This window comes from Musa acuminata, unplaced genomic scaffold (assembly GCF_036884655.1).
Source record: "Musa acuminata AAA Group cultivar baxijiao unplaced genomic scaffold, Cavendish_Baxijiao_AAA HiC_scaffold_503, whole genome shotgun sequence".
In the NCBI taxonomy this organism is placed as follows: Eukaryota; Viridiplantae; Streptophyta; class Magnoliopsida; order Zingiberales; family Musaceae; genus Musa; species Musa acuminata.
In genome coordinates, this window is record NW_027020748.1 from 26,164 (window position 1) to 49,038 (window position 22,875).

General features: G+C 36.0%; 2 protein-coding genes across 7 annotated transcripts; both read left to right on the forward strand.

The window, feature by feature from the left end:
- Positions 1 to 8,673: 8,673 nt before the first annotated feature.
- Positions 8,674 to 14,510, forward strand: LOC135660701 (leucine-rich repeat protein 1-like). The gene is made up of 6 exons (XM_065176428.1): positions 8,674 to 9,004; positions 11,202 to 11,273; positions 13,139 to 13,282; positions 13,662 to 13,733; positions 13,827 to 13,898; positions 14,219 to 14,510. The coding sequence occupies exons 1-6, from the start codon at positions 8,778 to 8,780 to the stop codon at positions 14,286 to 14,288; spliced, it is 657 nt and encodes a 218-aa protein (XP_065032500.1). The 5' UTR covers positions 8,674 to 8,777; the 3' UTR covers positions 14,289 to 14,510.
- A 107-nt stretch (positions 14,511 to 14,617) lies between these two features.
- Positions 14,618 to 22,762, forward strand: LOC103995377 (probable peptide/nitrate transporter At3g43790). 6 transcript variants are annotated; one of them, XM_065176423.1, is made up of 16 exons: positions 14,620 to 14,979; positions 15,063 to 15,430; positions 15,576 to 15,616; positions 16,386 to 16,446; positions 16,715 to 16,760; positions 16,883 to 16,985; positions 17,079 to 17,132; positions 17,230 to 17,292; positions 18,080 to 18,129; positions 18,207 to 18,282; positions 18,939 to 19,136; positions 19,735 to 19,822; positions 20,626 to 20,711; positions 20,796 to 20,903; positions 21,820 to 21,864; positions 21,935 to 22,759. In XM_065176423.1, exons 2-16 carry the CDS (start codon positions 15,292 to 15,294, stop codon positions 22,025 to 22,027), a joined length of 1,251 nt encoding a protein of 416 aa, XP_065032495.1. In that variant the 5' UTR covers positions 14,620 to 14,979; positions 15,063 to 15,291; the 3' UTR covers positions 22,028 to 22,759. The 6 variants fall into 6 exon arrangements, with proteins under 6 accessions (XP_065032498.1, XP_065032493.1, XP_065032495.1 ...); XM_065176422.1 differs by having other exon boundaries at positions 14,625 to 14,979; positions 16,658 to 16,760; positions 21,935 to 22,755; XM_065176426.1 differs by lacking the exon at positions 15,576 to 15,616 and having other exon boundaries at positions 14,618 to 14,979; positions 21,935 to 22,762.
- The last annotated feature ends 113 nt before the right edge of the window (positions 22,763 to 22,875 follow it).

The window sequence follows — 22,875 nt, forward strand, 5'->3', positions numbered from 1 at the left end:
CACTGAGTTGGCTCAGTTCTCTCCACATATTGCTTTTAATGAAAGTCAAAGAGCTCGTCATTTTGAGAGGGGACTTCGATCATCAATTAGAAAGTCTGTTGTAGTACTGATTTTACCAACATATGCTGAAGTGTTAAATCGAGCTTTGGTGGTAGAGAAATTGGATAATGAATTACAACAAGCAAAGGATCGAAAGCGACCTTTTAATGCTATACCATTTATGTATGGGGGATCACATTCTGGACCCTCAAAGAAAGGAAAAGGCAAACAGTTCGGGCATCAACAAGCAGGAGCTCCTAGCAATCAAGTTGTTATAAGATGTTATTTCTGTGGGAAGACAGATCATGTTTCCACCTCATGCCCCACGGGACAACGCGTATGTTTTTATTGTCAACAACCTGGGCACATGTCGAAGGATTGCCCACGGAAGCAACATCAACGCCGAGCTCCACCCCAAACAACTGGACAATAACAGCTACGACCGAGAGAGGAAGGACATGCAAGAGTCTACGCACTGACTCACCAAGATGCTGAAGCCTCGAGATCTATTATTAAAGGTATCATCACACTCTGTGGTATGCCAGCATCTGTGCTTATTGATTCTGGTTCTACGCATTCTTTTATATCACCCTATTTTGCTATGAAATTACATAAGAATCGTGAGACAATGAATAATGCATTAATAGTAGTAACACCGGTTGGAAACTCTTTGATAGTTGATCAGATATATAGAAATTGTGTTATTACTATTGAAAGTCACGATTTGCTAGTAGATCTTATTCTACTAGAATTTCAAGACTTCGACGCTATCTTGGGTATGGACTGGCTTTCCGCATATCATGCAAGTATCGATTGTTTTCGGAAGACTATTACTTTCTCACCTTTAGATCAACCACCTTTCAAGTTCATTGGGATTCAAGAAAAGTTCCCTTCTATTATTTCAGCCTTGAGTGCTATCCAACTATTACTGAAGGGATGTCAAGGATACTTGGCCTTTATTTCCGGAGAAGAATCTAAGAAGCCAGTATTAAAGGACATCCCCATTGTACGGGATTTTCTAGATGTTTTTCCTGAAGATCTACTTGCACTGCCACCAAATAGATGTTGGGAAATCATAGGGGGGGCGACATCATATGCGCAGCGGAAGAACAAGAAAACAAAAATCCCCGATTCCCAAAAGGATGTTCATCGTCGTGCGAAGATTGGTGCGCAAAATCCGCAAAAACACAAAACTGCGTATAGAGATTGTGTTACCTAGGGAGATCGTATATCCCTGTTTCCTTGCAGATCCTTAGGAGAGGGTGAAGGAGGTCAAGCGTCCTCCTCTCTAGCGGTGATCCACACAGCAGGGTTGCGACGACGCTCCTCAAAACTCCAGGCCTACTCTGAGGTGGAGAGGGAGAGGAGAATAGGAAGGGCAAGCAAAGACTCTAGCCTATGAGGCTGTGAATCCCTCCTATTTATAGAGATCCCGTGTCAAAACCCTAATGGGTCCTTTCCCTAGTGGGTATTGGATCTGCATCCAATAAGACAAGGGCTTCGTCGGATATCTCATATCCGAACCTCTACTCATCGCAATGCCTACCATATGTGTGTGACCCTCTAGGCCCAATATCGAGCTGGCCGTGAGTCATACCTGTCAGAACTCCTTCTAACTCAGTGAATTATTATCTCTGTAATAATTCACTCGACTCATCGACTACGGAAGTACTAGGCCACTACGCCGTAGTCCCCAGACGATACAGGGGAATCCAATCCATTGGACCTGTCTGTCCTCAGTTACCATGTACCTATAGTCCCTCATCCATCTAATATCCCAGAGACCGTATATCGAGCATGGTGCTGTCAGACCCATACGGTTTCTACTCGAGTCTCGCTCTAATCGGATTCTCCCGGAGAACTCTTTCTCTCTCAACCCGAATGACCTTGGCCAGGGATTTGTCTGAGCAAGAACACATGGGATATTCCTCTCATGATACCGAGAGTGGATGATCCTCTATCGACACTCAATAGCCCTCGTAAGGTCGACTACCACTCCCAATGACCAGCTGTACTAGATCTGGGAACAGCCAAACCTATAAGTCTGGTATCAAAGAGTGGAGCACTCATACAGGACATCCTTGGTGTCTCAAGTCTAAGAACCAGATACACCACTAGGACTACGGAATCGTTGTCTGACAATAAGGCATCATCAACCATCCAGCATTCCGTAAGCGGATCAATCAGTGAACTCATTCTCCAATGAGCACCTGTACTGTATCCCTAGTGTCCCTACACGAGCAGCTATGAGACCAGCTGCATCCATCATATGGACGGGTATACAGCACACCAGTCTATCCGGTTATCACGATGTCCCTCTCGAGTAACCTATGATCGGGATTATTTAGGATATGTGTTTAAAGGTGAATCGATCTCATTATCGTGATCTCATCACGATCCGATTCCTATTGCACAAATCCAAGGACATCACAATATATATGCATTTATGCAATAGTTATAAAGTGATATACGCCAAAATATAATAAGCAAAAAGATTCTGTATCAAGTCACACGTGCCATCACTCACGTGATTGGCTTGCTGGACACTTATGACTAGCAATAGACAGATTGAATTTACAATTGATCTTCTACCTGGTACTGCACCTATTTCTAAACCTCCATATAGAATGGCACCAATTGAGTTGGAGGAGTTAAACAGATCCAAGAGCTTTTGGACAAGGGTTTTATTCGACCTAGTGTATCACCTTGGGGTGCCCCTGTCCTATTTGTGAAGAAGAAAGATGGATCTATGCGACTATGCATCGATTATAGGCAACTCAACCAAGTGACCATAAAGAATAAATATCCTCTTCCTCGAATAGATGACCTGTTTGATCAACTTCAAGGTACTCAGGTATATTCAAAGATTGATTTGAGATCTGGGTATCATCAACTAAAGATAAGAGAAGGAGACATATAGAAAACTGTCTTTAGAACAAGATATGGTCATTATGAATTCTTAGTAATGCCTTTTGGACTCACAAATGCACCAGCTGCCTTCATGGATCTCATGAATAGAGTATTCCACCCTTATCTCGATAAATTTGTAATTGTGTTTATTGATGATATCTTGATCTACTCCAAAAGCATAGCAGAGCATGAACACCATCTTAAGACAGTTCTGGAAATCCTAAGGCGAGAGAAACTATATGCCAAGTTAAGTAAGTGTAACTTTTGGCTCAATGAAATTATGTTTCTCGGTCATGTAATTTCGAGCGCTGGTATATCTGTTGACCCTCACAAGATTGAAGCTGTGATAAAATGGAAGCAGCCTTCTAATGTTTCAGAGATTAGAAGCTTCTTGGGTTTGGCTGGATACTATAGAAGATTCGTAGAAGGCTTTTCAAAAATAACAGCACCATTGACCAAGTTGACACAAAAGAACATAAAATTCATGTGGGATGATAAATGTCAACAAAGTTTCAAGAATTGAAGAAGAAATTAACCAGTGCTCCTATCTTGGTGATTCCTTCAGGGGGAGAAGGTTTTGTAGTGTATAGTGATGCCTCACTACAAGGGCTTGGTTGCGTTCTAATGCAAAACGAGAGGGTAGTTGCTTATGCATCGAGGCAATTAAAGCCTCATGAAAAGAACTATCCTACTCATGACTTAGAGCTAGCAGCTATCATTTTTGCACTGAAAATTTGGAGGCATTATCTATATGGACAGACTTTCGAAATCTTCACAGATCATAAGAGTCTCAAATATATTTTCACACAGAAAGATTTAAATATGATACAAAGAAGGTGGTTGGACTTTCTAAAGGATTATGATTTTAATATCAACTACCATCCTGGGAAAGCTAATGTAGTTGCTGATGCCTTAAGCAGAAATACCTACAGTCTTATAGCCTATATGAATATTCAAAGGAATTCTATGATAACGGAGTTAGCAGACTTAAAACTTAAACTTTTATCGGAGACAAATAAAGGTTTTCTTGTGTGTTTGATGGCAGAATCATTTTTGGTGGAAAAGATTAAAGAATGTCAAAAGGAAGATACATATCTTCAAATGATAGTTAAGGAAATAGCTCAAGGATCTAGACCTGAATTTCTCCAAGCCGAAGATGGTTTTATTACATTCCACAATCGACTTTGTGTTCCCGAAAGCCATCCAGTAAAGATGCAATTATTAGAGGAGGCACATAGATCAAAATTTAATATCCATCCCGGGACTACTAAGATGTATCGAGATTTACGCCAAAACTATTGATGGCGTGGTATGAAGAGAGATATAGCAGAGTTTGTTTCTAAATGTCTGATATGTCAACAGGTGAAGATAGAACATCGAGTACCTGCGGGAAAGTTGCAAAGGATTTCGATTCCTGAATGGAAGTGGGAGCAAGTCACTATGGATTTTGTGACAGGATTACCCAAGACTGTGAAAGGATATGATGGAATTTGGGTAATAGTAGACAGACTTACTAAATCTGCTCACTTCCTTCCTATTAACAAGAAGTATTCATTGGATAAACTAGCAAGCTTATATATTAAGGAAATCATTCGATATCATGGGGTGGCAGTTAGTATTATCTCAGATAGAGATCCAAGATTCACCTCCAAATTTTGGGGAAGTCTACAAAAATCTTTGGGCACGTAGTTAAAGTTTAGTACAGCCTTTCACCCCCAAACTGATGGTCAATCTGAAAGGACAATACAAACTCTTGAAGATCTCTTAAGAGCATGTACTTTGGACTTTGGTGGGAGTTGGGATATGCACTTACATTTAATTGAGTTTTCTTATAATAATAGTTACCACTCTAGCATACAGATGGCTCCATTTGAAGCTCTTTATGGAAGAAAGTGCAGATCACCTGTATATTGGGATGAGGTGGGAGAACGGAAGCTTTTGGGGCCTCAGTTAATTCAAAAAGATGCTGATAATATTCGAATTATACGCCAAAGATTATTAACAGCTCAAAGTCGTCAGAAAAGTTATGCAGATCAAAGACGAAGAGATCTAGAGTTCAAAGTTGGTGAGCACATCTTCTTAAAGGTATCGCCAACCAAGGGAGTTATGAGGTTTGGTCAAAGGGAAAAGTTAGCCCTAAGATTTATTGGCCCATTTGAGATCTTACAAAAGGTTGGGCCTGTAGCATACAGATTAGCATTGCCCCCGGCTTTGGCTAGTATCCATGATGTATTTCATGTGTCTATGCTTCGAAGATATATCAGGGATCCAACACATGTCATATCTTACCAACCTCTACAGCTAAGGGATGATGCTACTTTTGGAGAACAACCAACCCAGATCTTGGAAAGGAAAGAACATGTTCTAAGGAACAAAATTATACCTTTGGTAAAGATTTGTTGGCAACACCATTCAGACCGAGAGGCAACGTGGGAAAGAGAAGAAGATATGCGAGAGCAGTATCCTCATCTATTCTATTAAGGTAAGCTAAATTTAGGGACCAAATTTCCTATAGGAGGGGAGAAATGTAATCAAATCAAATATTTGAGATTGAGATTTAAATTTTGTTTTCCTTACTTGCCATCATAATTTAGGAAATCTTAATCTACTTCCTTGTTTGTTGATATGAATTAAGGAAGTAACTATTAAGTATTCCAAATATGATGATATCATATTTGTTAGTATATTAAATGGAAATAATTTATATTAAATAAATATAAAAATTAAAATTTATTTCCCTTAATAGAGGCTCACCTCCTCCTATTTAAGGGGGAGGGATCTCTCTCCTTCGTTCCTCATCTAGTCGAGCCTCGCAGCGGGAGGAACGGTAGGTTTCCCTACCTTTCTTAAAAGTTTTAGCTTTTATTTTGATTCTTTAAATGTTGAAAGTTTTATAGTTTGAAAAAATATTTATCAATTCTTTAAATGTCAAATTTTTTTATATTAAAATAATCAATTAAAGTTTTCATAATATTCTTTGACCCATGATTAAGGTTTTTATTGTAGAATTAAATATGTTAAAAAAATATATGTTTTATATGATATATTTTATGTATTACAGTTTATTTTCAATCTTATTTGGATTAAAATCTTGTTAGACTAGAATATGTTATCTAAAATCCTTTTTTTTGATATTCTTTGATTTGAAATTTAAAATATATTATTCTGAATGATTTAAAATATGACTAGAATATGTTGAAATTTTATGTGTTGAAAACATGATTTTTATTTGAATTTAGAAAGCTATTTCATTGTGTTAAAACTTATCTCCTAGTCCCTTTTTAATGTCTTATGATTTCTAGTCAAAGAATGTTATTTCTTTGTATTAAAGCATTTCTCCTCATCTATCTTTTAATGCATTATTATGTTTTCATTTATGTTGTTAATGGGTATATGCTATGACTAGTCTATGGGCCAAAGCTGGGCCAGTTTTATGTAATGCATGCTCAATCATGTATAATGCACATGACCAGTAGATGGACTGGCTCAATCTAGCCCAATATTATTGTTGAACTTGAGCCCAAATATTGATTGAATTAAATTAGACTTGATTAGTCTAGATAAATTCAGGGTGATTCCGAATTGATTGACTTATTCAAGTTAGTTTAACCTAAATTGAACTTAATCTAGTCTAAATTATACTAGTTTAGGGTGGTTCCAGACCAGTTAAATAAGGATTAGAGATCAGTTCAGTTAGGCTCTAGTAAATCGAGTTCAATTGAATTGATTAAACTAGAGTTCAAGTCAATTGAGGGTTAATTTATATTATTTGATATTGATGATTTTTGAAAGAGATGTTTTAAATATGTTATTTCATCCCGAAATGGATATGACCAGTGTGAGATTATATTCCTGCCGAGAGCAGGTAGGGCGATTCCCTTCGGGGATTAGCGGGCCGTCAGACGTGGCGGTTGGACGATTCCTCCATCCGCTGTTGGGAGGAACGTGTCCCCACTTTGGCCGGTGTGGGACACCACTCCATCTGCTGTTAGGAGTGTGATATGAGTTTGCCTCCATCCGCTGTTGGGAGAACACAAACTCATCCCGTAGGATAAAGCCTCTCCATCCACTTTTGGGGGAGTGCTCCTTCGGGTACTTGATATACGTCAATGGGATGATTGATTGAATTTTGATCATATATACATTTTGAGTTGACTTTTGGGGTTCCTACTCAGCGTTGCTGAATTTTCTTTGTTTTTGATTTTCAGAGCAGCCTCCCCCTAGTACTAAATCGGATTCTAGTGGAGAGCGGACATTCCTCTACCGCTAGGTAGAGCCACTTGGATGATTCTTGAAGTTAACATCACTATGTTTATTTTTTTATTTATGATTAGATGAATAAATGGATTGTAATAAATGAATTGTAATAAATGTTTATGAATGATGAATAAAGTGATGTTCATCTATTTGGCTGTGTGGAAAAAAAAAAAAATCCACGATGTGACAACCACTCTTTGTCTTGCTCTTTGTTTACGGGGACAACATTGCTAGTGATGCAAAGAATAGATTCCAAAGCATGTCAAGCTACCAAGAAAAGAGTTCCACTCTACAGTGGAGGTGGTCATGTCTCGCTCTTCTCTTGCAGTAGTTATCATTAGTGGAAAGACTGCTTCCTGGAAGGATGGATGGAACATGAGCAAAACAAGCTAAGATGTCTCCTTGTCGTTAGGAGAGGAACCGGTGGAAGAAACAAAGAGAAGACGATAAGGGAATCAAAAGAGGAGCTTCAAGGAGAAGAGTTCACTGGTTCCATGCCATCTTGAGAATGCAATGGTGCAAACCGCGCCATGTCCTTCCTTACTAAAGAAGGAAGGTGATGCAATGGGCGTTCACTTTGTCGTCCTTCTCTTCTTCCTCCTCCTCGAAGGATGATGTCAAGGGTGGGTGATAATTAGCAATAGGGAGTGTGGGTTAGAAAGTGACGATCAATGATAAAGAATATTATGAAACATCAATTGCGATTGCATGCATAATGATGATCACAAGGGATGTGGGGGAAAGAAAAAAAATAAAATTAGAAAAATTATAAATCGTAAAATAATATTTATTAATCTTTTTAGAGATTATGAATAGTAAACATATATTATCAATCGTAAAAAATAAACCTCTAAATAGTAAACTTGATAGCTAAAGCCTTGAGTATTTTTATAATTCATATTTTTAAAAATAATATTATTTAGAGTTTCAAATCAATAGTTGAATAACACTTAATCATTGAAAATTATTGTAATGACATATACAAAATTCTTAGATTTTTCAAGTATATATATATGCTAAAAATTATTTTTACAAGGATAAATACAAATAAACTTTTATATATATATATGTTCAATTTTACTCGATAAAATATAAATAATATGAGCAAAGAAGTCATTTAATGATGATAGGTGGGAGTTGGTAAAGCTAAATTAAGACAACTTATCTGCTCTCTCTACATCTCATCCAAGAATGCAAGCATCTTAAAACTTAAAATGCCACTGAAAACTCGACAGCTATACCTGTGCAGGAAATTTTAAGAACTAGTTTACCGTAGGAGTGGCAATCGAACCATCAAAGACTACTAAAGACGGCCGTTATCCGAAGCCCACCTCGATTAGTACAACAACATTCGGCTCGTTTGATCCTTAAATTACTGCCTTTTTCGTCTCACTGCTAAGTAACCATTTAACCTAAACGACTGCTAGCGTACAACTTAATCACCGGCTTCTCTTTACTCGGCTTTTTCATCTCCCCAAACGCCGTCGCACTCCCACCGAAACCCACCGCGAAGGAGCGCCGAAACCCTACCCATAGATCTTGCGAGTGAGAGCCTTCGGTGGGGAGGAGCCATGGCCGTCGTCGCTGACGTTGCAGCGGGAACTCTGGTGGTTGTTCTGGCAATGGCTTTGCTGTTGGCGACGTTGGTCTCGTCCAACTCCGAGGGGGACGCGCTCTACGCGCTGCGGAAGAGCCTCTCGGACCCGGACGACGTGCTGCAGAGCTGGGATCCGACTCTCGTGAACCCTTGCACTTGGTTCCATATTACCTGTAACCAGGACAATCGCGTCACTCGCGTGTAGGTTCCGTGGCGCCTCCGTTTCCCTTCCTCCCCTCTAAGTTTTCTTTCTGATATCTTGTTTTTCCTACCTTTCTTGATTTGACGGAATTTATATATCTGCAATTTTGCTGACAGGATTGCATTTTTCGTTGACCTGATGATTGACCAGTGTTGTGTTATTAATTGTTAGGATGCAGATTTGGTGAAAATTTTAGTGATGTGATAAGTTCTAAGAAAATGTATGTCGAGAAATCTTTTGGAAGAAGTGATTATACATGCTTCTTTATGGTCGCTAATAGTTGAGCAAGTTTCCGAATTTGGTAAACATAGAAGTTTGACGTGGTTGGTGAATTTATATAGTTAAGAGTGCGTTCGATAGAAATATTTGGTAAAATACTGGTGTTTTTTTCCTCTTGTCTATCATATGTACATAGTTATCATACCAATTTATGAAATCTGTGGTAACATGAATCTTGAAAAGAGGGAAAAAATCTTACATTGACAGTCCGTGAATGAGTTCTCTTTCTTTAAGAGGAAGAATTAAACTCTATCGGCGAGCTATACTTGGGATATTTTCTGTAATAACTTAAGTGCTGAGTTGGTCCGCTCAGTCAGACACAGATTCACAGTGTTTTTTGATGATGGTATGATCGGCACACTAGTGGCCAAGGCCCTTAGTGGAAAACCTTTTTCACTGATTGGGATCATGCGGTGGAATGTTTGACAACAAACACCCCCAGGAATGTGTTCTCCAACTAGCATTGCTAGGTGAATGAATTGCATACTTTTACTAATATATCTAAAAATTTGGTAGAAAAGGGACAATGTTAGGACATGTTACGGAAAATTTCCTGATGTGAAAAATTCAAGCAATCAATGGGAAAAAGAGAAATGGGGGCCGGATACAATGACATGTTGTTTTCTTTGAGCTTCTTCTTTTATTCCCTTTCAGTTTCTAAATGTAGTGGGGACATAAAATAATTTTATTTTTGAGCTTTATAATTCAGAAGGAAAATATTTTTATGTACTCAGACATGTAGATCAGCATTCCTTGTGTGGATCATCGAGATTCTGGCTTCAGCGGAGTTATCGAAAACACATTTGAATTGAATAGCATTTTATATGCCTTCATGATTCATTTAGATGTTTAGGAATGGTTCTGATAGGATCGAAAAAAATATAGCAGACATGCTGCGGAGGATCTATAGTAATTCTAATGTAAATACCTATACTATTATGATAGAGTAAAGGAACAGAAATGTATATCTAATGAAGAAAACTTAGAATACTGATAAGTTTGTCAAAATAATTCCTTGTTATGCCTATCTTTTACATATTCAGTAGTTTATTAAGCAAGATTCTGAACTGTTGAGTTTTTCCTTGGTACTCTTATATCCTGTACTATACCACAATTGTACGGCAGCAGAAGGTTAACTTGTGCTCATTCTTTCTTTGTATAAATTTGTATTATTGTTGTAAAGGACTGTAGCAATTAGCATTGAAGTTGAAGCTGTAAATAGAATTGAATTATTTTAGCATATCCTTAGATAGAATTGTCAAAGATTTTGTTTAGGAAACTAAATTAATATTTGAGAATAGTTCATACGCCAGCACTCCCTGTTGGGATTGAGAATAAGTTATTTTTTTCAAATTGTTATAAGGAATTAAGGACTATGTCCTGTTGTGTCTTTCTCTACTTTTAAAAACATGATTGAGTTTTAGGGTTATAGAATCTCCTTTATTTAATTCACAAATCAGTGGTAACTATTTGCTCCAAGGTCTGTCATACCGAAGCGTACCGCCCGTATCGGGCGGTATGTATTGGTTCGATAGGTTACCGGTACGCGGGCATAGTTCGGTACACAGAATTACCGCTTCGACAAGTTACCGCTACAGTGCTATAGTGAAAAAATATAAAATTGTTCGGTATACCAGGGTGTACCGCTCGGTACGCCCTGATGTATTGCCTAGTACACCGGTACCGTACTGTACCGAGCTCGGGTCGAAACGCCGATACGGTACGGTACGGCGAACCTTGATTTGCTCAATGGGAGACTTTGAGTCTTTGATGAATTATCACATCAAGAACTTTTAAACTTTGGTTGGTCTTCCTCATTGTGTCATGCATGTTATTTATTTATTTCTTCTATCCACCTTATTTGCTTATGAGTCATCCTTCTATTTGTTGTATGACATGTGATGTTGCTTTCTACAGGGACCTGGGCAATTCAAATTTATCTGGCCATCTTGTACCTGAACTTGGATGCCTTGAACATTTGCAATATCTGTAATAGTCTCTCACCTTTTTCTTTAATTATTTTAGATCATGTGTCTGTCTTTTTTCCTGTGTTTGTCTACTCTGCTTTCTTGCTGTAAAAAACTGATGTTGAGGTAATGATTGTTATGATGCATAGTTTTGTCATTTTCTTTTTACCAAAGATGCATTATTTTCTAATACCCGAGGATTGTTTCAAGCCCTAAACATTTCAAATCATCATAAAATCGGGCAATGGAAAATTCAGTGGAGAAATAGCTAATAAATATAAGCTAGGTTTTCATATCACTTAGGCACTCTTGGCATTATTTTGTTAATTGCATATATGCATTGCTTATATATGTTCTGTTTACTATAAAGGGTCTAATAATAAGATACTTGTGCATGTCCAGTTACAAGACCCCTCTTTGCATTTTCTCTTCCTCTTCCTTTGTTTTTATATTGTTTTTCACTTGATCTAAGATCTAAAAGCAGTTCTTCTTTGAGGAGTTTAAGTCTAAACTAGAATGCTAATCAAATGTTTTTGCTTTTTATTATTATGAATGCCAAATTTCTTCTTTTGGCCTTGCAACCTTATCTCCCAATTCAGAGTGAAGGAAGTATAAAACATGGAAGATCCATGAGTGTAGCTCTGCAGATTAGAAGTTCAACTTCAATATTTTGACCATGGAATAACATGCTGATACTTGCCTGTGGTATGTTAGATCCACTACCAAAGAATGTTTTTCATATTCCATTGTGCAGGAAATCTAATTTAGAAGCCAAAGATAAATTCTTAGATCCTTTGGCAATTCTCAAAACTGCCTTCTGTTTGGGTCAATTGACATTTTGGACATTGCTTAAGGAATGCTTCTTCTGATCAATAACCATTTTAATTTTCAAGACCTAAGATCCCGTTCACCAATTGTGTGATATTAAGAAGATCAAAGCACAGTTAACAAGTAGTAATTGATAGAGATGAAATACCTAGGCAGATTATGGATGGTAAGCTTTACTCAACGGTCTTTGGCTCCCCTTTTATTTTGATGATTGTAATTGCGCGTTGAACAAGGATTTGTAGAACATACCATGCCGGTGCCAGGGGGGCTTTAGTGTGCTATCCATATACTTCCATGTTTGCTTTTTGATATTTGGTTCTGCCTCATTGGCAAACTAATAAAATGGTGCAAAACTTGATCATGGTATGTTGCTTTGACTAGAAAAGTACCCAAGTAATAAAATGGTGCAGAACTTGATCATGGGAAGCTTTACTTGATAATCTTGTTTCAGAATTGGCTTCTAATATGGATGGGGATTGACTGGATAGGATCTTAAAATTACTGCAAAATAAGTTGGACTTATTGGGTAAACAATTGGCCTTCTTGGCTGATCTTGACAAATTTGAGTATCCACCAGTTGCATAAAACTCTTTGTGGAGTAAGAATTTAATCCAAGATCATTTTTCTTTGAATGGTCCAGCTCTGTTCAGGCCTACTTTGACTAGTCCAAATTGATTCTGGCCTACTTTAACTCTGAAATGTTACAAGAAGCTACTCCTTTAACAATCAAGGATTCATCTTTTTAACGACATTATGGCCATACCTTAAGAGAAGTATGTTGTTTAACATCTGCCGATTGTTGATCAGCATTCTATAAAGATCTCCTATTGATCTGTATTTTAGCTGTTGGGGAAATCATTATCTGTTGTTAGTTGTTTCCACTGGTCTCGTGAAGATGAATTTGTTCATTGTAGCCTTATTGTCATGAAATTTCAGTGATGTTCTTATGATATTTGCTGAACTTTCTGGATTTCTTATTATGGTTCTTTAGTATTAAACAAAATGATACTTCTCAATGTCAACCAAAGGTTAAATAATTTTCTTTTGTTGCTCATACAGGGAACTCTACAAAAACAATATCCAAGGGACAATACCATCAGAGTTTGGTAATCTGAAGAGTCTCATTAGCCTGGACTTGTATAATAACAACATCTCAGGGGTTATCCCTCCAACACTAGGGAAGCTTAAGTCTCTAGTATTCTTGTAAGTTGTGAAAAAGTTTCAGTCTTCATTTAAATTGTACAAACATTGGTAAGCCATTTTATTAAATCTGTTTTTTGGTATTGTTTCTGGCATTCTATTAATAGTGAGGTTTTCAAAACTCATATTTAGTTTTATATCTGTGAATTAAGTTTATGCTGCTTATATAATACTAGAATTGTCAAAGTTTTGACAAATCAAGGCAGGAATAATATATATATATATATATATATATATATATATATATATATATCTATATATATCTAAGTACATACAGTAGAACTATACATATGTATATATTCTGATTTAACTTTGAAGATGTTCCCATCTTATTGATTCAAACTATGTAGCAAAACTAATCTGTATCTGCTTGCTTTTCCAGACGGCTCAATGATAATCGTTTGACTGGTCAAATCCCAAGGGAACTTGTTAAAATTTCTAGCCTCAAAGTTGTGTAAGTGCTTTTAGTTTGGTTCTGAATTCATCACATTTTTAGGATGGTCCATTTATGTTAGCTAATGATAATCTTTGATTCGGCCGTTTCCAGTGATATATCAAACAACGATCTCTGTGGAACAATTCCCACCACTGGACCATTTGAACACATCCCCTTAAACAAGTAATTCTTTTCCTCTTTTTTTTTCTTCTATTTGTGCCAGATTTAATTTGCTTTTCCTTTATCTCTAACTATCTATTAAGTGCATATTGGTTGTTACATACCAAGCATTGTTCAACAACTGCCTATTCATCTGGTGCTTCCTTTTCGGTTAGTAGAGTTGTGTAAGTGTCTGCCACTTTTGTTAAATGGTTAATGGTAGTCATGCAGAACTGGCATTACTAACGAGAATAAAACATACAGTTCATGTGTAGAGTTGTAGATTGTCTTGTAATAGGTTTTATTCTCTTCTAGCTGTTTAAATTTCCCTTGTTTGTGTGCAGCTTTGAGAACAATCCACGTTTAGAAGGTCCAGAGTTGCAGGGTCTTGCATTGTATGACACAAACTGCTGAAAGGGCTTGAGATGACGCAAGTCACGACACCATTTCACAACCTGGTTGGCACAAATATGTTCGATAATAGTTTGTCACATATGTTGAACTAGTAATTGTAGGTGAAGATGGAATTTATCTTGTTTGTAAGGGTACCTCAAACCAGAACTGTTACTGTATGCTTATGTAGATAAGTATATCAAGGATGATTGCTTGTTCTCAATAAATGTTGGATTGTGCCAATGCAAGCGACTTCTGCTGGGTTATGGTTGTGGCTCTCTAAATATGACTTCGCCTTGATATGTTTGCAATTGCAACTGCTGGGTTATGGTTGTGGCTCTCTAAATATATGACTTCGCCTTGATATGTTTGCAATTGCAATGTTATATGCAGGTGCATTATTCTTATTATTGTGTTAGCATGCAGGTGATCTTATGAAGCAATTTGAACGCCAGTACTGGTAATTGAAGCTGGTTGCTACTTGTTGACTTCCGTTCAGCTTTAAAGAAGAATCACAACCCATATCATCTTTCTCTTTCTCGATCCTTCCAGCTTCAGAGGCCGAGTGAGCGATGAGGTGAGAAACCTAATCTCGATCTTTCGCTTGGTCTAATTGGGAGGCCTCTTTGTCATCATCACAGGCGACAAATAGATCGAAGCGGGAGTCAGTGGCAACATGACGAACCCCTTTCGGTCGACGCTCGTTTCTCAGGTCGAAAAATTCACATAGTACCCCTCTCGGTCGACTCGTGTTTCTGATGCTTAAAACTTCGCATGGTATCGTGCGATTCGCAGATTCGTTAGCATCCCCGATGACGCATGCAGTGAGGTATTGGGATTGGAATGAAGGGGGGGAGGATTACCTAGTACGCAGTAGTGGCTTTAGACGGCTCAAGAAAGGGACATAGTGTCTTCCTTCTGCTTTTGTGATTGCAATCCCGAGCTTGAAGGAATCACGACCATTTACGTGCCAGATCGATGTCCAGCGACAGATAAGGCTTCGTCGTTTGGAGTGGTCGTGGTCATGGAGGCGAGCACCGGGCCTCTGTTGAAGGTGTACTATGAGAACTGCCCCGGATGCAAGCAGGACCGGAAGAACGAGGTCCGCCGAGGAGTTCCTTACAGGGAATTCTTCTACATATGGATCGTCACGCTGTGCTCCGGTAAGTCAAGAATCTCCAACAATTTCGATTGTTGATTCAACGAGCTGCTTGTTTGATTATATTTACTTGTTATTGGTCGATTCTTTCATACTGAATTATTTTTTGTTTTGTGTCACCATGTCTAACTCGTAATTGCTTTTTTCAGCCTTACCAGTAGCATCATTATTTCCTTTCTTATACTTCATGGTATGTGCAACAAAACTTGGTACTAAATTTTTTGTTCAAATAACCATGATCTTGTGTCTCATGGAATGTCAGTTCTGCTTTACTTGCGTGATCTATTCTGATTCAATTTTGTAGAAATATGCTCAATTTTTGTTAATCCAGTGGAATCTGCTTTTGGAACAAATGTTAAATTCATCGTATTATTCTTTTGCTATCACTGAAGCATTTTAATTTTGTGGTCATCAACATTAAAAATATCAGAATGTTATCATCATTATTAACATTATATTGTTGTGGTCTTCAAGGTATCATGGGTGCACATATATATTGAAGTTGTTTGGTGAACCATAAGGTTTATTTTGATTTAATGACAATGTTAGAAAAGTATACACACACACACACACACACACACACATATATATATATATACATATATGTATAAATGTATATATATACATATATGTATATATACATATATGTACATTGACTCAATTCCTATTCAAAGAATAATACTATTTGGATAAATGAAATGACACATTAGCATTATATGTGCTAATGCTGGTGTGCTGTTTTACATTCCATGTAGACTGATTAGTTCTGAATGTTTTACTAATTCTTTTGAATTGAGGAATGGCTTCTTATAGTTGTGTTATGCCCTAATTTTGAAGACATTAGACTTTCAAAAGAGATGGCCACCAAAAATTTTCTATCATTATTTATTATCTCTAGATATTTGACAAATTGTCATGAAAACTATTTCATTTACCTTCTTCCTTGTTTTCTTTTGCAGACACAAGACTTACATGTTGCCAAAAGAGAAGAAGATATTGGATTTTATGCTGGTTTTGTAGGTGAGCACTTGCTGTATTCTTTTCTTTTTTTATATATATGGAGAAAACACATTGCAATTACTCTCTTTCTCTCTTTGGCACTCTTCACTTCTCAAAGTGATACAACAAATTATCTTTCCTTAAAGGTTATTTTTCCTTAAAGTATAATGGTTGAATTGAATATTTGTAGAGAGTGGAGACTTTTGTTTTTATTTTTTTGTTCCTCTTGAAGGATCTGCATTTATGATTGGAAGAGTTCTGACTTCAGTATTCTGGGGAATTGTGGCAGATCGATATGGAAGGAAACCAGTTATAGTCATTAGTATTATTTCCGTGTAAGAATTATTCAATGCCTTATTCATAACTGAAAATTGCTTTAATCTTGGAGAAGTTTGGTTGGTTCTATGATTGGTATGTTACTTTCCCCATTGTCCTGATCTTGACTTAGTCTTTGCAGAATATTATTTAACACTATGTTTGGGCTTAGCACAAGTTACTGGATGGCACTTGTTTCAAGATTACTTCTTGGATGTTTTAATGGTTTGCTTGGTACAATAAGGGTATCTGCTCAATTGGTGTTCAAAATTCAAATAGCTTATGATTCATTGATGCCATACTTTCTAATTGGAAGCTTGATGTGGAATTCAATACAGGCTTATGCTTCAGAAGTTTGCCGAAAAGAATATCAAGCTCTAGGATTATCTCTTGTAAGAACCTTCTGATATACCCTTTCTTAACTATCTTTCCATGTACTATGATTTATTGGTCATTTTCCTGTTTTAATGTCGAATTAAATACTTCCAGGTTAGTTCAACACGAGGTATAGGTTTAATTGTTGGTCCAGCTATTGGAGGTTTCTTTGCTCAGGTACTGATTGTTAGTCTGATCCATCAAAAAGCTAGATGAGAGACGGTCAGAAATACACTGTTAGATACATCAAATTTATTTTTGATGATTAAATTAAAATTCAGTTCGCTCGTATTAGTACTTCTTCTTAGGGAACAATTTTAAAGAAATTTTGCAGTACTCGTTACCTTTGAGCAATCAATTGTAATTTAATCTAACAAGATTTTATAATAATTTGAATTTGTATATGGTAAATCAATTGTCATTTCTCCCATAACTATAGAAATAAAGTAGTTTTACACTTTTACCAAAGAAAATTCAATAATAGTTCACAACACAAACACCCATTCCAGGGAAAAGGCTATAGTAACAGATTATCTTTGACAGCTAAGCAATATATTTCATAAGGTCAGGAGATAGTAGTTTCCTGAGTAGTTGAGCTTTTACTCATTTTTGATGTATGCATAGGCTTTCTGCATATTGAAGTCAGCAAATCTCATATTGCTATATGTTTGCTTCAAATTTTTGATGCTTTTGTTTTAGTACTTTCAAATTTTCATTTAGATTATTACAAAGTTACCTCATTTCGAGTTTCATTAACGTGGGAATATAGCATTTTGCAAATCGAAGAATACAGTAAAAGAAATTGCAGATGGGTTTCTGTGATTAGGATATGCTTATGATCACACTTTTTGCCTGCTATTTCTTGCAATTGCTTATGTTATAGTTTCTGCATGCTCTGTTTCTCTTCCATATATTGCATGATCTTCACTAATTTACAAATTTCTATGGGTGCATACTACATCAGCCTGCAAAGAAATATCCAAATATCTTCTCCATAAAGTCATTGTTTGGCAGGTAAAACTAGAAATATAGCAATAAATTAGACTTCTATACTTTCTCACTCTAATGATAAATTCAGCAATCAACTGCAGGTTTCCTTACTTTTTACCTTGCTTTTGCATCTCTCTCATAGCAACTGGGGCATTGGTTGCCTGTTTCTGGCTTCCTGTAAGTTACACTACTTCGTGCCTCTTAGTTTAGTTCTTTTGAAATTTAGTTCTTTTGAAAAGCAGGATGGTGTTTGGACTTGGCAACAATCTTACGAGCAATCTAAACTACAGCTATACCTTTTAATTCTCATAAGCTATACCTCCATCATATCTATAAGCATGAGTTGCTTTTAAAGCATTAATGATTCCCTGATTTTACAGTCATTGGAAATTTCCAGACTTTTCCTAGATTATTTGCACTTCTTAGCAAAAACAACATGCAATCATTATGTTTTCAATTGATTTGTTTATGATATAAATTGTGAAACATGATTCAATGTTCTAGATAACCTAAGATTAAAATGAAGGATAATTATTCCTGATATTCCATTTTTAAGAGATTATTGCATTGAAATCACCAAAAGTCAAAACTGATATCGAATTTTCATCCCGTCAGTATTTTTCATTTTCTTGATCATTCACACATTTAGGAGTATTAAGCTTCCATCTCTGTATGTTCCAATAAAAGTGGATTCATTTCATGATATTCATCATAATATCTCCATCCCGACATTCATTTTTTATTAGCTCATACTGTAACAAGTTACATTCATGACATACATGATGAAGTTGGTCCACTTATGACTTTATGATTTGTGTTGTATTCTTCTGTAGGAGACTTTGCACATGCACGATAAGTGGGAAATTGAAGATCTGGAGGATTCACTAATAAGATGTGAAACAAAAAAATATAATGATGAAATTGAAGGAACAATGTTGGCATCTAAGCAAAGCTTGATAAAGAATCGGCCTTTAATGTCAGCAATCATTGTCTATTGTGCTTTTGCCCTTCAAGACACAGCATATGCTGAGGTAGCATGCCTTTTTGTGAATACATGTTCTTCAGTATAATTTCTAAAAATATGATTAAATTTCTATGATGCATGGCACTGTGATATGGTGCATACTTTGATATTTACATTGAGTATTACAATATGTCATCATAAGTGATGAGATGTAATAGCAAATTTTTATCATTTATAAAAGAGTAATTAATGCACATGACTTACCTATTATTCAATGAAAAAAATTTCATTAATGACAAAGCCAAATTGTATAGTATGTAACAAGAATGTATAAGGAAAGAAGTAAGATGAAATCAAATATTTTGTTTCATCATAGACTACATGTTTCCAATATAAATAATATCAAGTATCTAATCATTTATACATCTTACACATCATGAAAATATCAACACTCAAGAATGACAAAATTTTCCTCAGAAGCATTCACTGATTATCCTCAAGTAACCAATGTGAATCTGGGAAGCATCTGATTTGACATACATCTGATTTGAGTGCATGAGGCATTGGCCATCTTTTCTAAGTGCCACTTAGAAATTTGTTCTCCTTCTTTCTTTCCTTCTTATCTGCATATCCCGGCGAGAAGTTAACATCTTACAATGTTTCAGATATTCTCCTTGTGGGCTGTGAGCAACAAAACATATGGTGGATTGAGCTTTTCATCTCAGGAAGTTGGTGAAGTACTTGCAATCTCAGGTAAATTGGTAATGAAAGATCCTAGGAGTAGTGACATGTGACAGTCAGTATTAAATTGGTAGTATATGTGTCTGCAATTAACTAGTAAGATTGCTGAAAAAAGAAAACTATTCAGATTGCATAATGAACTGAGTTAATTGCATATGTCTTTTTATCTACAACTTAAAAATACATTTATCTGCTTAGTTTGAATTCTCTGAAACAAACTTGCATATTTTGTTCTTAAAAATCTTGAATAGCCAGCCCTATTTTCACTTGAACAATGGGGCATCTGTTGGAGTCATCGAGAGGGGTACTACTTTTTTTTTGCTCAATACATTTTAACACTTGCCCCACCATTTAGAAGAAATCTTTTGAACATTATATATCAATTTCCCATTTTTACACCAATGTAAACCACATCTAGTTTATTAGGAAGTTGCTTAATTTCTTTGTTTTGGAAAACTGCAAAGTGCATCTTTGTCTCATGGCACAAGTTATATGGAAAGATGGAAAAATATATATGTCGATGATCAAATTGCATTTATATTTAATCAGCTGGCCAAGGGAGGATGACGCTTTTTGATGCAGCGCAGAAGGAAGTGATGCATGCAACTTTGATTTTTAGACTGTTGATGGGTGTATATTAAAAACCTTCAAACTTTTTTTGGAATATATATGAAAAAGAAGAGGCTTTGAGAATCATAAGTCTATTAGATTTTCTTATATGTATATTCATGTACTCAATAATACATGCTAATATATTTGCTGATAGTCGTTAGAATTAGTATTTGCTAAATATGAAGCTGCTTGTTCATTACCAGGTTTGAGTCTCCTAGTTTATCAACTATTTCTTTATCCATGCTTTGAGAAGTATCTAGGACCCATCAGTTCATTGCGTGCTGCAGCGGTATGCAACAATGACATCCATTTGTGGTCATTTCTTATCATGAGATTTTGGTATTTATCAATGACAGTCATGTTCTATGTGCAGATTTTTTCTATACCATTGCTCACCAGTTACCCATTTATGTCTAAGCTTTCTGGATTAAAACTTTTCTTTGTTGTGAACTGTGCATCACTCCTGAAGAGTGCTATTTCCGTGAGTATTCTCTTGCCTCATAACACTAAATGGAGGGATTATAATTTTGTCAGTAAAGTAGGTGTAACAATATTTTTATGCTAACATGATTTCAAATACACATCCAACGTAGTTTACCATTATAGTGGATGTAGATAATTTTTACCAAAGCAACTTAATATACTCATGCTGGTTATGTAACCAGGATCCATCCAGAATCTAGGCCAAATCTCCAACAACTAAATAGAGATTTATCAGGTTTATGGAAATTTCATGCTTAATGTTGGTTTCTTGTAAAATAGGAGGTTGATCTTATCTATTTATAGGTGGCTTTCCATCTGAATCTATAGTTTCTATCCTGCATGAAAGTACTTTGATGCTGAATGATCATACTTGAATGAGAACACCATCACAACCATAAAATAACACCAACATTTCTGTAATTAGAATTTGATACGACAGTCGGTCATTTAGATTTCATTTTCTTTTGTGAATATCTTTGATTATTTAAGTATTATTTAGTTATATGTGATCTTGGACTTCTGAACCAAAGAAACTCCTACCAATGATTTAAATTCCAGTATATAAAAAAAATATCAACATACTGTTGCACTGGCATGACATTACCACAACACTGGAAAAATAGACACAATATTGGTGAGTGACTTGTGAACTGGATGACCTTTTTCTTGGCATTTTGGTGTGATCGGTTTACTGCATAATGGTATGGAGTTGGACTGGTAAATACATGTTGATATAACTAATCTAGGTCATTATTCTAATCCTTCCTTCCAGCAGTACGTTACCACAAGAGCATCATGAAACTAAAAAATGTATCATAGAAATTTAAACTTGAGGACTTCCATTAAGAAACACTATTTTCCAATCATCCTTTTCCAGAGATTGTTCTAATGCAAGCTAACCAAATTTGAATCAGGTAACTATCACCACTGGGTTCAACATCCTGCAGAATAATGCTGTGGTGATCCTCTACTCTTTTTACAAACCTTAGCTTACTTCAACTGCAAATTCTTAATATTCGCATATGACAGTCTCAACATCAAAGAGGTGCTGCAAATGGTGTTTCTGTCACTGCATTGTCTCTTTCCAAAGCTATTGCTCCAGCAACCGCAGGGGCTTTGTAAGTATTCCGCGTATTAGGTTTTGTTAATCCATACCTGATGATGTAAGTGGATAGTACATATAAAAAATCAAACAAAAAAGTTCCTGTGAAAAATCACTTCTTTTTGTGCTGCTTATATTTTTATATCTAGGTTTCTGTCTTTCTGTGATTCTTTAATTTTATAATATTCAACTCAAAAGCTATCAGTGAATGTGTGTGTCTTTATACACAGGTTGAACTGCTTGAAGCCTGACTTCCATTCATAATCCAAATTATTAAACAAAAACTTAAAATGAATTTCTCTTCTACTTCGCAAGTAGAAAGTTACAAGGAAAAAAATTGCTGTTGATGTGAATAATTTGTTCTCAAAGAAGTTGTATGTTAGTGAGGTTTTGCAGCACGATAGTTTACGCTGATTAATCATATAATCTTAACATATCTTAAAAATATGATGGTAGCTAGTTTTGTTCTTTTATCATATTTTTACCCCCTAGGTGTTGTATAACTATTTGATCCAAGCATAAGTAGGTTGGTGGTTTATTAGTTGAACTTGTAGTATATTACTTAATTGGACAGGTGAAAACACTTCAATATTTGCAATAAATGACTACCTTAATTCTTATTTAACTATTATTAGACTTCAGAGGATATGATTTTCTTTTAAAGCTAAAGATGCTCGTTTGATTTCTTCAATAAATCATCACCACACATCCTGTTAGTAGTTGATGTGAACTTCAAATGAACTACTGTTGGCATATGTAGGGAACAAATAAATGACAATCAATAGGCTTTGAGATAAATAAGTTATTTAAGGAAACTTTACTGATCAAGGTTCTGATTTTTTTTAAAATTTTTTTTGTAATTTGATAT